We start from the raw sequence: 17,500 nt of genomic DNA, 5'->3' as shown, positions 1-17,500 counted from the left end.
GTGTATATATAGCTGCGTGCTACTATTTTTAACCACATTGTCCCTTTTAGAAGAGAGAATATCTTTAAATTTTACTTGCTTTAGTTGTTGGGCTGTGATTATGAAGGGCATCACCTTGAAAGGTTTTATTCAAAACAAATCATCCTCAGAGCTTTTTTTTTTTTTTTACTCAAGTCTGGTACTTATCCTACAGGTCTCATTTGCCAAAATGCTAAGTTACCGGAATGTAAACAAGCCAACACTCATTGTCAAGTGGCAGTAGAGGGACAAATACAGACACGCACACATGTGCACACACACAGACACTGACACACATAATGAATTCTGCCAGCTCGTCTTAGTTTCAGTGCCTTAGCATCACCATCATCCATAGTAATGCTGCAAGCATGCTGGCTTGCTTCAGTAAGTTCCTTTGAATCTTGTGCTCTGTGACCAAACGAGGCACTTGGTGCTGAATTGATATTTTCTGTTTCTTTTTCTTTTTTTTTTCCCTTTTTTCCTCTTTTCTCTTCTTTTTTACTTTCTTTGCTCATACTCTTTTACTTGTTTCAATCAGTTGACTGCGGACATGCTGGAGCACCACCTTTAGTCTAGCAAATCAACCCCAGGACTTATTCTTTGTAAGCCTAGCACTTATTCTATTGGTCTCTTTTGCCGAACCACTAAGTTACGGGGATGTAAACATAACAGCATCAGTTGTCAAGCGATGTTGGGGGGACAAACAGACACACAAATATACACACATACATACACATATATATACATATATACGATGGGCTTCTTTCAGTTTCCATCTACCAAATTCACTCACAAGGTTTTGGTCGGCCCAAGGCTATAGTAAAAGACACTTGTCCAAGGTGCCATGCAGTGGGACTGAACCTGGAATCATGTGGTTCATAAGCAAGCTACTTACCACACAGCCACTCCTATGCCTATAATGTTTATATCTTCTTCAGTTTTGGTTTTGTATTTTAATGTGGTTTTGTGTTATATATGTATCATATACATACATGTTATATATGTAATAAAATTTAAATTTTCATTGAAAATATGAAAAAAAGTAAAATAGGCTGATAATTGAAGAAACTGAAAATGAACCATAAAAGAATTTTATTTAAAAAATTCTTATATTTTGATTAAAATTAAACTACTTTTGTTGATAACCCTAATAATATAAATAATTGGTTTTCAGTTTTATCAGATAATATAGAAATGACAAATAGCAATGGTACTTCTAATTCATAGTAATATTTTCAATTAAATCCTTAAATCCTTAAAATGGTTTAGCCCGAAGGCCGCAGCCATGCTGGGGCACCACCGCTGAAATTCTTGAATATTAATCTCTTTGTTTATCCCCACTTAAACATGGGTGTTCATTTGTTCTAATAGAACATCTACATTTAAGATGAGATGCCAGTGCCATCTGACTGGTACCTGTGTTGGTGGCATGTAAAAAGCACCATTTATGCATTGGGCCTCATGGAGACAGTGACAGGTGACTGACACCTTTCGTAATACACCTTGCTTGAGAAGACCTAATCAAGCCAAGGGAGATCATGGTCGTGGCTGACACCAGTGTCATGTCAATGGCACCTGTGCTGGTGGCACATAAAAAGCACCCACTACACTCTTGGAGTGGTTGGCATTAGGAAGGGCATCCAGCTGTAGAAACCATGCCAAATCAGATTGGAACCTAGTGCAGCTCGCGGGCTTACCAGTTTTTAGTCAAACCATCCAACTCCTCATTATCCACCTTGCTCTCAAGTCTACCACGGCGCTGATTTTCAAGAGTAAAGTTGCCAGACAAGAACTTCTCAAACCATCGTTGTACAGTGTACTCATTTGTCACATCTTCACCAAATACCTCATTGATGTTTTGAGCTGTCTGGGATGCATTGGTTCCATGAAGGAACTCATATTCATAAACGACACGAATTTTTTATCCATGAGTTCACAAAAATTGATTTACAAGAGAAAACTCTCAATATAATCAGACACCATGAATTGCATTTTGAAAAAAGATGATGTAACTTTTCAATGTTGTAAAACAAAGAATTGTCAGATAGAACATTAGAGTTAACGACTGTCAAACTTGGTGTTTAAGAAAATTGGACATTTCATTCTTAATGACCTGATATTCTTTTTAATTGGTTGAATATTACAAAAGCAACTCAAAGACAACTATATCTCTGGGTTGACCAATGCCTTGTGAGTGAATTTGGGTAGATGGAAACTATGTAAAACCCATTGTGTGTGTGTGTGTGTGTGTCTTTGTTTTCATTTCACCACTGCTTGACAACTGGTGTTGGTTCGTTTACATCTCTGTGACATATCAGTTCAGCAAAAATGATTAATAGAATAAATACCAGGCTTGAAATTATACTGGGGGTTGATTAGTTCAACTAGACTCTTCAAGGCAATGCCCTGGCATGGACTCAGTTCAATGACAAACAATTAAAGATCAAAAGAATAAAGCATGCAGACGATAAATCTGGATGTTTAGCTCTTTATTATTCTAGTGGCATTTCATCTGTCTTCACATTCTGAGTTCAGATTCCGCCAAGGTCGGCTTTGTCTTTTATCCTTTTGGGGTTGATAGAAAGAATATCAGTTGAGTACTGGAGTCAATGTAATCGAGTATTCGCTCCCCAAAAATTTCAGGCCTTGTGCCTATAGTCCAAAGGATTTATAGTTTGGATTAATTCACATGTGATGCTGAATGTCTAATTGGATAGATATGTAAATATGGGTACAGGTGTAGATGTGTGGTAAGAAGCTTGCTTCCTAACCACATGGTTCCAGGTTCAATCCCACTGCAGGTCATCTTGGGCAAAGGTCTTCTGCTATAGCCCTGGACCAACCAAAGCCTTGTGAGACAAAAATTGGCAGACAAAAATTGAAAGAAACCTATCATATATATGTATATGTACACATACTTATATACATACATACATACATACATACATGCACATGCATGTGTGTGTGTCAATATGCAAATGTGCATTGACAGTCGGTGTTGGTTTGTTTATGTCTCTGTAACTTAGCAGTTTGACAAAAAGAAACTGACAGAATAAGTATGAGGCTTAATAGAAAAACAAGTACTGTGGTTAATTTGTTCGACTAAACCCTTCACAGCATTGCTCCAGCATGGTTGCAGTCTAATGACTGAAACAAGTAAAAGAGGAAAAGAATAAAAGAATAAAAAAACGTAGATAAATGAAATGTTTCGAACAGTGTGGAAATTATCTTTATGATCTAAATTGATGTATTTATTTGTATTTTTGTATTTTCAGACCTCAGAATTATTGAAGAAGTCACAGTTCCAGAATACAGGTAGGAGAACCTAAGCTTGGCCAACAATTTCTCTACCCATGCCAAATGGCTATGACATCATCCCTTTCTTTCCAGAAAAGTATGAAAAAAAAAAAAAGAAACAAATATGAGGAAAATAAAAAAAATTAATAATATCCCTTGTGAATGTTGTCATCAAGCAGGTGTTTGGCAGGTTTTTGGTTATGGTGTTATTGATCTAAAATCTCAAATGCATTTTGCTGTAATTAATAAATTACTCACCTGGAATCAATGGAGACACTTTCTCTTTAGATAGAGTAAAATGTCTACCTTACCTGAAAAATACACAGGTAATTAAACGTAACATGTAAGTTGAGAAGAAAGGAATACATACAGGTGAATGCATCTGTGATGCTAGCCATAATGGTAATAGTGTACCTGGAACATAGCATCAATATACCTGTGACAAGCAGAATAATATATTTACAATAACTGGTAGTAAAAACAAAAAAAGTGGTTCTTAATACGTGTGTATTATTTGGGTGGCTAAAGAGATATTGTGGTTGTAAATATTAGTGACAAGGTTACTCAAGGCTTTTAAATCTCGTTGCTAGGCAGATATTTTGTCTGTACACAATATCTATTTTATCAGAATAATATGAAGCATATGCCTCTAGATTTATTTGTCACAAAAGTGTTCAAAGCTTGTTGTCATGGACTGATGAAATAGTGTTAGTCATTTGCTGATTTAGTATTATTGTAAAGTTAAATAGCTAGATGAAAATAGCTTCAAGAGCAAAGAGGCTGTATATCTCAGTAGGTTTTTAATGTTTTTGATAAATCTCTGTGTTTCAATAGGCATTAGATTTTTTTGAAACTTTTCCTTTGTTGAAGTGATAAAGGAAAGAAAATTTTAACATCGTATCATTTAATTTATATGAAAGCTGTTAAAGATAGGTTCATATGTTTTGCATATGAAAAAATCCCACTGAAAGAAAGAATTCATGAATCTTTTGTTTAAATTAAACCAAACCTATGGCTCTTCATGGGTATTTGAAATAATATTCAGAACCAGAGCAAATAATAATGAAACCAATAATATATCTATTAAACAACCAAACCTGTCCTACCCAACAAATTGATAAAATTACAAATAAACTTATGAATTAAAAACAATCAACAAACATTCAGTTCATTTGACAATCAACCCAACAAACAATTTGTTTACAATATATTTTATATGTTTTGCCACAATTATTAGCATAAAGAAAAGAGGGCAAATGTTCAGAGAGTAGTTATGTCTGATTAAATTATTTGTTTAAACAATATCATCTACATCAAAATCTTTTTTCATTATGATCCCCAAACCATTGTTCTAATAATTCATTGATCGGTATAATTAAGAACATTTACTTGTTTGCTACAATGAAGTAAAGAGAGATAAGTCCGCTGATAAGTTTAAATTTTACCTTGTATTATCAAACTCTGCCAGAACTATTTGTTTATTTGAATTAGTCTAGCTGAAAAAGAAAAACAGAATAGAAAAAAGAAAACACTGCATTATATTATTTACGTCGCATGGAAGAATGGTTGGAGAGAGACAAACCATCCACTTATAAAACATCCAGCTCAAATTACTTATGCCAATGTCTGAATTTGCAAACCCGTCCAGTGCTAACGTGGAGAATCATAGTTGAACATTTTTTTTATTCAATGTAAAGCAAAATCAAATTGAAAAACACAGATTTCCATTTACTGCTAGATATCCCAGCAGATTGCAAGCACACTTAGTTACATAACACTGACACAGGACTCAACTCCAACAGGATATTCCTTATAAATCTATCTCAACCCCATAAGATTTCTCAGACATTTTCTTCTCCTTTGAAAAGTTCTTTTAATTTCTTCTTGTTTTGTTATTTCAAGTGATTTTTTTTTGTATATATTTATAATTTTCTTGCTCTGTATATATATATATTTATATAAATATATCTTCTCCATCGAATTTGCCATGCTGTCTGTAAAAGTTTCCAAATATGTTGTCAGTCTATAAAGCTTGTGTTGTATTTTTTTTCCCTGTTTGTTATTTATTAGTTATTAGTATTTTTTATTTCCATTCATTTGGGTTCAGTTTTAAGTTCCTACCTTTGCAAACTGTTTATCTGTGTTCATGTACAATACAAATTGCACAAAATGTATCTATATTTGCTATGCAGTATTTATTTATCCTTTGTACATTTACATAGAATCATTATACAAGTTTAAGTATGGAAGAAATTATTTCAAGAAAATTATTCATTAAAATAAAATTTTTGAGAAATAAGACTTTTATTTTATTTTATTTCATTACGTTTATTATATCTCTATGCTTTTGGCATCAACAGAGATGAAAGAATATTTGGTCATATTTGTATATTCATTCATTAAATCACTGGTTATCTTGCTTTTTTTTTCTTTTTGTTATCAATCTGAAAAAAAGAAAGTCAAGTGCTCTTCTTGTTCATTGAAAACAGACTGAAGAGATGTATCAAACAATATAACAAAAGTTTCGTATTTATACCGTGAACATTTTTTCCAGATTCTTGAAGTTATATTAAACCACTCTATGAACGTTCATTATAAAGTAGAATATTTTCATTATAAATATTATCTCAAGTATCATATTATTCATCAACACATCGTTTTCTTTGCAACCACATGCTTTAAATCACACAAGACTTAAATTCTATGAGTTAAAAAGTTGGAACATGAAAGGTTTAATTCTATAAGATTAGCTTGACTGTCTTTCCTAGTGGCACTATCAAAGTCTCCAAACTTGATGACACACCTAGTGAGAGAATGACATTGGTATCATTTTGTAGTTTAGTCAAGATGACATAGACGTGTCCATGTACTTCTGGATGCAGGCATGGCTGTGTGTTTAAGAGTTTGCTTTGCAACCACAACAGCATCCTGGTTCAATCCCATTGTCTGGTATTTGAGGAATGTGTGTTCTACCAGAGCATTGGATTGGCCAGTACTTTTTGCATAAAATTTGTCAAAGATAAAAAGATCAGGAACCATTTGTATATATCTATGAATCTGTAAGCAATAGCAAGAAAACCATTTAAAAAACCCAAAACAGAACTGGTGCTCTTCAAAGTCCTCTGCAATATTTGCTCTTATATGAGTAACAGATACTCCCTTATCCCTTGCACTGTCTGAAATACAGTGAACCAGTGATTGAACCTTTGAGAACCTATAACCAATGAATCATCTGGAGGAGGTGCTTCGTAACATACAAGTAGAATTTTATAATTTTGATATATAATTAATAATTAAGTTGACATCTGCTGGAAACTCAGAAAGAAAAAAAAAGATTTAAGAAGGTTGATGAGGGAACAATGGTTAGAACAAGAATGATGGAATGAAACAGTATGGAAAGAGGGGAGTGTCAAGAGGATCTAGATAAATATGGTATGTAACTAGTTCAGGGAAGCAGAGGCAATTGTAGAAGCCACAGAATAGCAAATGAGGAGACAGTGCATCAGTGAGTAGAGGTTGTAGTGTGTTGTTGAGTCGGTCTTTGCTAATCAGATGACTTTCTTTGAATGAGTTTTAGGATGTTTGTTCCGCAGCAGCAGCAGCAACGTGAGACTAATTTCAATTGGGGAACTTTCTTGAGCTTTTTGGAAAATCAACAATTGCTTAGAGCTAAAGTTTTTCCAATCCTGAAGAGGAATGTTAACATCTGAGATAAAGTTTTTACTGTTGTGAATCTGAGATTGCTGTAAAAGATCATCATAGATCAGGAGGTTTAGTAACAATATCAACTCAAGCTGACAGAACTATTAGCATGCTAGGCAAAATGCTTAGTGGCATTTCGTCTGTCTTCACATTCTGAGTTCAGATTCCACCAGGGTCAGCTTTGCCTTTTATCCTTTTGGGGTTGACAGAAAGGGTATCAGTTGAGTACTGGAGTCAATGTAATCGAGTATTCACTCTCCCAAAATTTCAGGCTTTGTGCCTATAGTTCAAAGGATTTATAGCTAACTTAAGTATTTCAGCTGTATACATTGTTCAAAATTAAGGAGTACAAGAGTTCTTCCTTAATACTAAAACATTGGAGAATGTTTTCAAGGCTTTTGTTTATGTAAGCAATGAAGGTTTGACATGTGGGTTTAGACTGTCATTATTTGATGTGATATTAGAGATGAGTGAAGAATGGTCTTATCTGGATATAAGTGAGCATTGTTAGAGATGAGAGAAAGCTTGCCATTTATATGCAGGATGAAATCTGTGGAGAATATAACTGCACCTTTGTGCAAACCAGAACTGGATGTGTGGCACAAAAGCCAAAATCAGTACACACTGCAATAGTGTGGTCAGAAAAGTAGCTTCTAATCTAGAAGATGATTAATGAAATCCTTAGGCAGAAACTTTGGTTGGAGATTCTCATGTCAGATATGATCAAATCTTTACTTCAAGAGCAAGTGGGTGATACTGCAGTGATCTAGCAGAACAGAAGCTGTTTAGTGGAAGAAGATTCAACGTGTTAGAGAAAGTGATTGTTAAACACTGACCCTAACTATTTTTGCAAATGTGAAGAATAGGCCAATAGTTGGCAGGGCTGCAGAAGTTGCTTTTTCTAAGGAATAAAATACACAAATGCTAAAAGAGAAATAAAGCTTGAAGACCTTAATCATGTGAGTAAGAGGATGCTTTAAAGTTCCTAGGAGTCTGGTTGGCAAATGACTTTTAACTCTTTAGCATTCAGATTTCTCTGTGAAATTTAATACTCATTTGTGCAGATTGTTTTGGGTTAATCATGCATTATCTTGTAGCATTGAAATCTTGATGATGGTATTGTAGGGTAGGCTCGAAAGGCAGGATATAGCCAGTTTGAACATAAAATGGGTAGAATATTTTGGCCAGATATGGTCAGTTTAAATGCTTAAGGGTTAAGTGACTAGCAGCAGTTTGGTATGGGGAAGTTTACAGATTGTGCAATACCTAAAGGCATCTTTTATAAAATAAGAGTTGCATTAGCAAGAAAAGCTGACAAGTTGGTAAAAATGAGTGAGTTCTTCCAGATGTTCCAAGACATTTTCTTCCTCTGTACAGTTGCTGTAGAGTGGTGTGAAGCACTTGGATGGCATAATGTTATGATCTTTGGTTGAATGAAAATATCAAATGTAACCAAGAAGATTTAACTTTCAGAGGCAGCTAAAAAAAAAAATCAATTTTGCATATTTTACGAAATATTTTAAAGAATAATTTAAGATTACTTAAAGATAAATAATATATTTAGTTGGATTATGTTCCACGTACTCAAGACAGCTGAGTATATGATATTAATTCTGAGCAACATGTATAGCATTTTATTGGGTGAATAAGTGTTGAGAGATGATGTGTTTTCTGGCCGGGAAAAGAAAGACTAGTTTTTGTTTTGTTATGGACACAATCAGGCCAGATGTAAGTGATGGGTTGTTGAAAAGTTCCTGGCTTTAGGTAAAAGAAAGTACAAGAGGACCAGTTAATTATGATTTTATTCAATACTAGCAGTATCGCCCGGCGTTGCTTGGGTTTGTAAGGGAAATAACTATATAAGCATTTTTAGAGAGTTATAGCCAAAAAATAGCAAAAACTGCATTAAAAATGGAAAAAAAATGATGGTAAATTTTTTTTTAAATCGTTGACTCATCGTAGACATTTTTAGAGAGTTATTTCCCTTATATAATAGCGAAAAAATGCATTAAAATGGAAAAAAATGATGGTAAATTTGTTTTTAAATCGTAGACTCATTGTAGACGCACGCTAATACCCAGAAGGGCTCGATATGAATCACGACTATAAGATACCCGGTTTTGGTTAAACTGCACCGCAAAATGTGGGAGTAGTTAGGAATCTAAATCGTAGGAGACAGACACACAACCTTACTTTTATATATAAAGATATTCCCCACAGATTTACACACTTATTGCAGTGATCCTTCAGTTTTTCAAAGCACAGTAAAAGACCTGGGAAGGTTTGGCTCCCAACAAGGCCTTTCATGATATCCTTAAAGCCAGGAACTTTTCAACCCCCCCCCCCTCATATATGTAGTGAATTTGAAATTTCTGGTTGTCTGTTATTTGTGTTTAGAAAGATATTAGACATGTTCTTTGTGTGGATATTGTACTGTTAAAGGAAACAAGGCTAACATGGCTCCATTATGCAATATTCAATTTTTTCTAAAAGTTTCTATCAAATTCTTCCTAAATTTGTTTGGCTGGTGGCCATTTATATGGCAGGATGTTACCAGTCAATCATCCTAATAGATAATTATGTTTAGGGAATTGAAATTGCTTTGTTCTACAACCCAATCCAGTCACATATTTAACTTCATCTTAGTTGCTTATGAGAGCATAAGGTATCCGTAAATTATCCTTTTTTTTTTCACCCAGAAGAAACCATCAAAAGAAAGAAATTACGTAGTCTACATTATGACACCAACATCTGTTTGGAAGAGGTGCTTTGAGATAGGTGGGTAGAATTCTATATTAAAAGAGATTGTGTTGTTTGTAAGTCTACATTTATGATCTGTGTAAATTTCTTATGATCCTTCAAAGTTATGTAAGACTTGCACATACTCTTTACTCTTTTACTCTTACTTGTTTCAGTCATTTGACTGCGGCCATGCTAGAGCACTGCCTTTAGTCGAGCAAATCGACCCCGGGACCTATTCTTTGTAAGCCCAGTACTTATTCTATCAGTCTCTTTTGCCGAACCGCTAAGTGACGGGGACGTATACACACACCAGCATCAGTTGTCAAGCAATGCTAGGGGGACAAACACAGAAACACAAACACACACACACACACACATACATATATATACATACATATATATGACAGGCTTCTTTCAGTTTCCGTCTACCAAATCCACTCACAAGGCATTGGTTGGCCCGGGGCTATAGTAGAAGACACTTGCCCAAGATGCCATGCAGTGGGACTGAACCCGGAACCATGTGGTTGGTTAGCAAGCTACTTACCACACAGCCACTCCATGACTAATCTTTCATCATTTACTTTTTTCTTGTTTCATCATTGCACTGTGGCCATGCTGGGGCACTACCTTGAAAGATTTTGGTAGAACAAATTGAACTCAGTAGGAAAAATTTAGCTAAGTTTCTAATCTCTTGATGATTTTGGAAGTTATTTGCATATTTAAAATTTTTTTACCCTTTTATATGATATTGATGAGGACAGTTTTGAAGTTTCTTTATTCCTTATTTTTAGAGAGTAGAGACATTTATGTGTTCTGAAGTCAAAGACATTGTTGTTGCTGTCATTCTTGTTGTTTGGTATCAGATTAATTTTCTTTAGGTAGACCTATGATCAGAGATGGTCCAAACTTGGCAATCTCTACTTTTTATGTAGGCAAGATTACTTAATCTGATATGTCCTTTATTTCATTTACGTGTGATCTGAAAGAGATTTGACTGATATTTCAAGCATATCTAATGACCACATAGAGGTTTGCAACAGAAGTGAGGCTGTCACTAAATGACCTTTGACATGTGACTTTTCAATAATGCTTTAATGTACAACTTTCCAAAACTACTTTAGGCATGAAAAAGGGAAATGATAAACTCAGAGCAGTAGTGGAGTGAAGCCTCAGCTTTGGATAGATTAATATACTCTACCACAGGTATTGAGTATTTTTGTATTGCCATTGTAAGTGCAAATGTGTGTGTGTGTGTATGTATATATGTTAGATAGATAGATTGATAGATAGACAGACAGACAAACAGACAGACAGTCAGACAGATAGATAGACAGATAGATAGATAGATACATAGATAGACGGACAGACAGACAGACAGACAGACGGATAGATAGATAGATAGATAGATAGATTGATAGATAGATAGATAGATAGATAGGTAAATAGATAGATAGAGAGAGAGATAGATAGATAGATAGATGGATGGATAGATAGATAGATAGATAGAAGATAGATAGATAGATAGATAGATAGATAGATAGATAGATAGATATAGATAGATGGCAAGAAGAAAATGGAGGGTATACAGAAATAGTATACATCAACTGTTAGACATTATATTATGTCTATTTATTTATTCTAAAACATTTATGAGAATATACACATATGTAAAGACTGTGTATTACATACATACGTACCAGTAATTCATGGAAAAGAAAGAGAATAAACACATTTGTATGAGTGTGAGTGTATGTATGTGTGCATGTATCAGTGCTGCCCATTTGAAACACTTTCTTTCTTCTCTTTCTCTCTCTTGCTCTGTTCTTTTTCTATTCCATGAATTACTGGTACGTATGTATGTATGTAATACACAGTCTTTACAAATGTATATATTCTCATAAATGTTTTATAATAAATAAATAGACAGGCGCAGGAGTGGCTGTGCGGTAAGTAGCTTGCTAATCAACCACAGGGTTCCGGGTTCAGTCCCACTGCGTGGTATCTTGGGCAAGTGTCTTCTGCTATAGCCCCGGGCCGACCAATGCCTTGTGAGTGGATTTGGTAGACGGAAACTGAAAGAAGCCTGTCGTATATATGTATATATATATATATATATATGTATGTATGTGTGTTTGTGTTTGTCCCCCTAGCATTGCTTGACAACCAATGCTGGTGTGTTTATGTTCCCGTCACTTAGCGGTTCGGCAAAACAGACCGATAGAATAAGTACTGGGTTTACAAAGAATAAGTGCCGGGGTCGAGTTGCTCGATTAAAAGCGGTGCTCCAGCATGGCCGCAGTCAAATGACTGAAACAAATAAAAGAGTAAAAGAGTATAATATAATGTCTAACAGTTGATGTTTACTATTTCTGTATCCCCTCCATTTTCTTCTTGCTGTATAAATTAAGGGTAAACCCCTTTTTACCCTCACCCATTTATTACACTCAATAGTGAAATTGCCACACAATAATCAGTACATGGGTATTAATAATTGGGTACGCTACCAGCAGTATACTGGATAGGTACTCTCCCTTAGTTGGTTGGATTCACAACCTCTAACTCACACTGAATTATTATATAGATATATATACATATACTTGTAAATGGATGTGTCATGTTCATATATAAAATATTTAATATTGGAGTGCTAACAATAGATTCCTGTGGTGTAAAAAGTCTGTCATACTGTGGAAAGGTAATGGTAAAGGTGTGTGATGTGTGATAGAGAAAAACAGAGGCAGAGAGAGAGAGACAGAGAGAGCAAGCGAGAGAAAGAGAAGCTGTGTTGTGTGTATGTGTATATGATTGTTAGAAAGGGAAAAGGTATATGTGTATATGTGTGTTCACAATTAGGATTCATATGTGTATGGGGGAAAATATCTTTCTTCTATCTTTCATCTTTTTCTTGTTTCACTCTTTTGACTGTGGTTATCCATGGTAAAGGCGCTGCCGTGAAGAATTTTAGATACCAGTACTATTTTTATTCTTTTTTTTATTTCCAAATTTTTTTAAAGCCTGGTTATTATTTTATTAATCTCTTTTGCCAAACCACTAAGTTATGGGGACATAAACACACTGGTTGTCAAGTGGATGGGGGACAAACACAGACACAAAGACTCTCTCTCTCTCTCTCTCTCTCTCCGCCACCCCCGCCCATATACACATGCATGCACATTCATGATGAACGTTTTTCAGTTTCCATTTGCCAAATCCACTTGCAAGGCCTTCATCAAACTGATGCTTTAGTAGAAGACACTTGTCAAAGGTGCCATGTGGCAGGACTGAACCTTGAACAATGCGACTGGGAAACAAACTTCTTATCACACAGCCATGGCTGCACCTATATGTGTATTTGTGCACATGGCGCTTTCTTTCTTTCTCTCTCTCTGTCTATCTATCTATCTATCTATCTATCTATCTATCTTTCTCTTTGTCTCTATTCACTTCATGATTTAAAGCATTCATCTAAGAGCAACTCATTACTGTGATGATTAACATCTATCTATTCTATTATCTATATATAAACTTTTTTCCTTCATAAAATGTATGGAATGGTATGTTCTGGGTACAGAGTTTTTCCAACCAACTATCTAGATATTCCAACCAACTAGATATTTAAATGCCTCTGGTCATATAATGTGAGTACCTCATATGTATTAAAATATGAGCTGAATCAAGAAAAAACTCAGTCCAACACAATTCTTTCCTTAAATTTACTTTAAAAAATTGTTTAAATAACATTGCTCAATGTATGAATCACAAAATTTCTTTTAACCTAACAAGTCACTTGCTACCATTTACTGCTTGCATGAGTATAACCTTTCACTAAATTATACTGCAATCATTGTTGTATTTTTTGCTACAGCAACAGACACTTTAGACCAATAGAAACCAAACTTAATTCAAATCATACCATACAACTTTTTGTGCGTGTGCTTACATATTCATATATGTATGTTTATGTATCTATCTATCTACTATAAGTCAGCAAGAAATTTCTACATGGTTGTTTGACCTGATAAAAATAGCATCCAAAATTTCTTTCAAATCACAGGAAAAGAAATAAAGTTACACTTCTACATACTAGTAAAGACAGGAATACTTATTCTGACACCCTACTTACATACAATAACACCAATATACACAGGTTAATTCACAAATAAAAACACCCACACACAAAGATGGATGGATGGATGGATGGATGGATGGATGGATGGATGGATGGACAAATGTGAATCAAGACAATACAATTTCGATTCATCTAAGCAAGATTTTGATTCATGAAAATGCATATTGATACACTAGATGAATTTAAACCAAGGCTCATAAATATTACAAAAAATGGTGAAACAGACTTAATTATCAAAAAAAAATCTTCATTGTGTTGTGTCTGGGGAGAGTCATTTTCTTTTTGTGCCTTATTATTTAATACACTCACTGGTAAAATTTCCACTTTTTTCTTATTTTTATTGTCCTAAAATTTTTGTTGCGTCTTGCAACCTTTTCAATAGTTTTGACTCTCAAAAGTAGAAATTTTACCAGTGAGTGTGTTAAATAATAAGGCACAAAAAGAAAATGACTCTCCCCAGACACAATAGAATATGCTTCAATACACGAGCTCATATAAAGTATCTTGCAAACCAAATCCAAAAACGATATTTTCATTGGTTTGAATAGTAAAGTTAGAAATTGTATGAGCTTGTACCATTGAGTGAATAGTACAGCTGCAATAAAATGATTTACAAGCTATAAAAGCAACTTGGTACTCGGTTTTATATGGCATGATATGAATCATTTTTTCCTTTGCTATTGAAAGAATCTAAACTTGGGCTTGCTCCCACAAACAGAAATGCCCTTGGGGTCACATGATACATGAAAGAATTCGTTTTTATTCAGAGTACTTCTGATTACATTGTTTGTTCTTTACACCCAAATGGATGTAAACCTTTAACCAAAGATGCTTCATCCTGGAGCAACATCACTTTTTCAATAAATGTCTATGAACACACGGGTTTCAAATTTTGGCACTAGGTCAGCAGTTTTGGGGGAAGGGTCAAGTCGATTAAATCAACACTGTGATTAACTGATACTTATTTTATTGGCCCCAAAAGGATGTAAAGTAAAATCAACCTTGGCAGAAATTGAACTCAGAACATAAAGACCGCTTAGCATTTTGCCCAATATCCTAACGAATTTGCCTGCTCACTGCCTCAGCCTATGACTATATTAATAAATGTATCTTTACATTTCGCAGGATAAGGTGCAATTTATGGGAGAGATTTGGTTGCTATCTCAAGCTAAACATGTGACTATATAGTCTCCATCTATAGTTGAACTGTTCAGTTTTAGCATTGGTAGTTTAGATGGAGCAGAGAATGTTTTCATTAGAAGGTTTCAAAATTCTTGCAACATTGAAGAATAAGCTTGATACTAAACACATGGGTATGCAGAGAAGAAATAAACTTCTAATCAATAAATTAAAAATGCAATTCAGGTATTCAGAGAATTTGATCTAAACATTTCCATAACAACACATTTATGCAAAATAGACTTCTTAGACATCCCTTTGGACTTGTCAACCAACAGAAACCAACCAAGCAGTTAACGTGTGCGAAGAAATCCTGAAACCACCCACCACTAATCCTCTTTAGGGAAGAGTTGGCTGAGTTGGTGGTGCACACAGGAAAAATATTAAACAAAGAGTTCCAGGCATGATATGAGGTTAATTAGTTTGTTTTGCAACCACATGTTTCTGGTTTCAATACCACAGCATGGCACCTCATGCAAGAGTTTTCTACTATAGTCGCAAGTTCTTGTAATTTAAATTTGATTTATTCCTAAATTCAATGCTGTTGTTTTCCAAATCAGCGTGCGTGTGTATGCATGTATGTGTGTGTGTATCTATATATATGTGTGTATATATATGTATGTATGCTTATGTGTGTGTGTGTGTGTATATATATATATATATATATATATATATGTGTATATTTCTATATGTGTATGTATATATATATATATCCTTATTCTATAACTTTATGGTATTTCGCTTTATGTTACTCCTTGATTTACACATATGTTAACAGTTACTCGACTTATTTTTATGTGGATGTCAAATAAGAATAAGTTATTCTCTGAACAATTCTATACTCTCCGATTATTATATTATTATATGAAATCATAGTACATTTTAATTAACTCCTTAATTCCTCATATAGTCTCCTTTTGTCTTTCTCTTCTTTGCATATGTACTTGTGCACACACACTCACACAGATACATACACATGCATGCACATGCAAACATATATGCATGCATGCACATACACACACATGGACAAATTGAATAGTAAATTTATCATCGTGTTATGAATCTCTATAATAATACTTATTAATCTAAGAATAACATGATAAAATGATAAACATTTGAAGAAATTAATTTCAACCTATTTCACAGCATATTTTGTAATTTAAATAGCAATTGAAATGTCTCTTCAACACATGGTTCCAAGAGCAGCTTTGCAAGTTTAAAGATGCAACATTTAAATTAAGCATAATTTTCGAGTAATTGGTTCTCAATTCAAAACAATTCACTGACTAAATTGCAGTTAAAAATAATTTGAAACTGCTTCTCTTCGCTTCAATTATAATAAACAATAAAATAAGTTTTACAAATAAAATTACTTTATTCTAACTTCTGAAACTGTTTATTGAATAAACCTGCAATTAGTGCTGCAAAATTTGGCTGTTTGTCTGATCATCAAAGTTAATATATTGTAAACTCGATTTAGACATATAATCACTACAAAATCCAACTGCAGTAATGAAATAACAAATAAACAACCTATCTTACAGTGAGAATATCCATGTAAGTAACCCTAACCCTAAACTCCATCTCGTGTGTCTTTTCCATAAATATGCCAGCCCCGCCCCAACTGGCTTCTGTGCCGGTGGCACATAAAAAGCACCATCCGAACATGGCCGTTGCCAGCATTGCCTTGGCTGGCTCCCGTGCCAGTGGCACATTAAAAGCTCCAACCGATCGTGGCCGATGCCGGACCCCCTGGCACCTGTGCAGGTGGCACGTAAAAAGCACCCACTACACTCGCGGAGTGGTTGGTGTTAGGAAGGGCATCCAGCTGTAGAAACTCTGCCAGATCAGACTGGAGCCTGATGCAGCCCCTGGCTTCCCAGATCCCAGTTGCACCGTCCAACCCATGGTAGCATGGAAAACGGACGTTAAACGATGATGATAATGATGATGATGATGATTTCCATAGTCATTGCTCTGATGAACTTTCTAGTCTAGTACCCTCAGCCAAGACTTTTATGCATGTCATCCATTTCCCTTCTTTGGTAGACCGTTTCTCTGTCAAGCTTCCAGTTTTTTATAGGTCCCTTTATTCTTATAGCTTCTTTCTCCCAACTGCTGCTCTCTAGAACTCACTATCATCATCTTATCTTTTTTCTTCTAATCCACGATATACAGTCCTTTAGCTGTATGTCATAGATTCAATTTGTAGGCCCCTGTTTGTTCTTTGTAGTCCATTACATTATGGTAGCCACAGGCTTTCTTTGAGACAAAATCTTATATAAAAAAAACAAACTAATATAATAATAATAATAGTGATGATAATTCGATTGAAATGTTACCAAATTTACTTAAATTTTCAGTTTTTGATATCTAATATCTAGAGTTATGTGCAATACATTCCTGTAGATACCATCATTACTCAAAAACAAC

General features: G+C 34.6%; 1 protein-coding gene across 6 annotated transcripts in view; it reads left to right on the top strand.

Annotated features, from left to right (window-relative positions):
* LOC115219542 (protocadherin alpha-6-like) overlaps positions 1-17,500 on the top strand; it is a 178,559-nt gene that overhangs the window by 81,642 nt on the left and 79,417 nt on the right. For 2 of the 6 annotated variants that reach the window (XM_036509255.1, XM_029789743.2), the window contains exon 3: positions 3,294-3,333. In XM_036509255.1, the coding sequence (XP_036365148.1) occupies positions 3,294-3,333 (40 nt within the window). Of the gene's footprint in view, positions 1-3,293; positions 5,025-9,716; positions 9,796-9,932; positions 9,957-17,500 lie in introns of those variants that run through there. The other 4 variants (XM_036509254.1, XM_036509253.1, XM_036509256.1 and 1 more) reach the window with 4 other exon arrangements.

Source organism: Octopus sinensis, linkage group LG14 (assembly GCF_006345805.1).
Source record: "Octopus sinensis linkage group LG14, ASM634580v1, whole genome shotgun sequence".
Classification (NCBI taxonomy): domain Eukaryota; kingdom Metazoa; phylum Mollusca; class Cephalopoda; order Octopoda; family Octopodidae; genus Octopus; species Octopus sinensis.
Note: the sequence above shows the minus strand (reverse complement) of the source record. Positions and strands in the feature narration are given on the sequence as shown.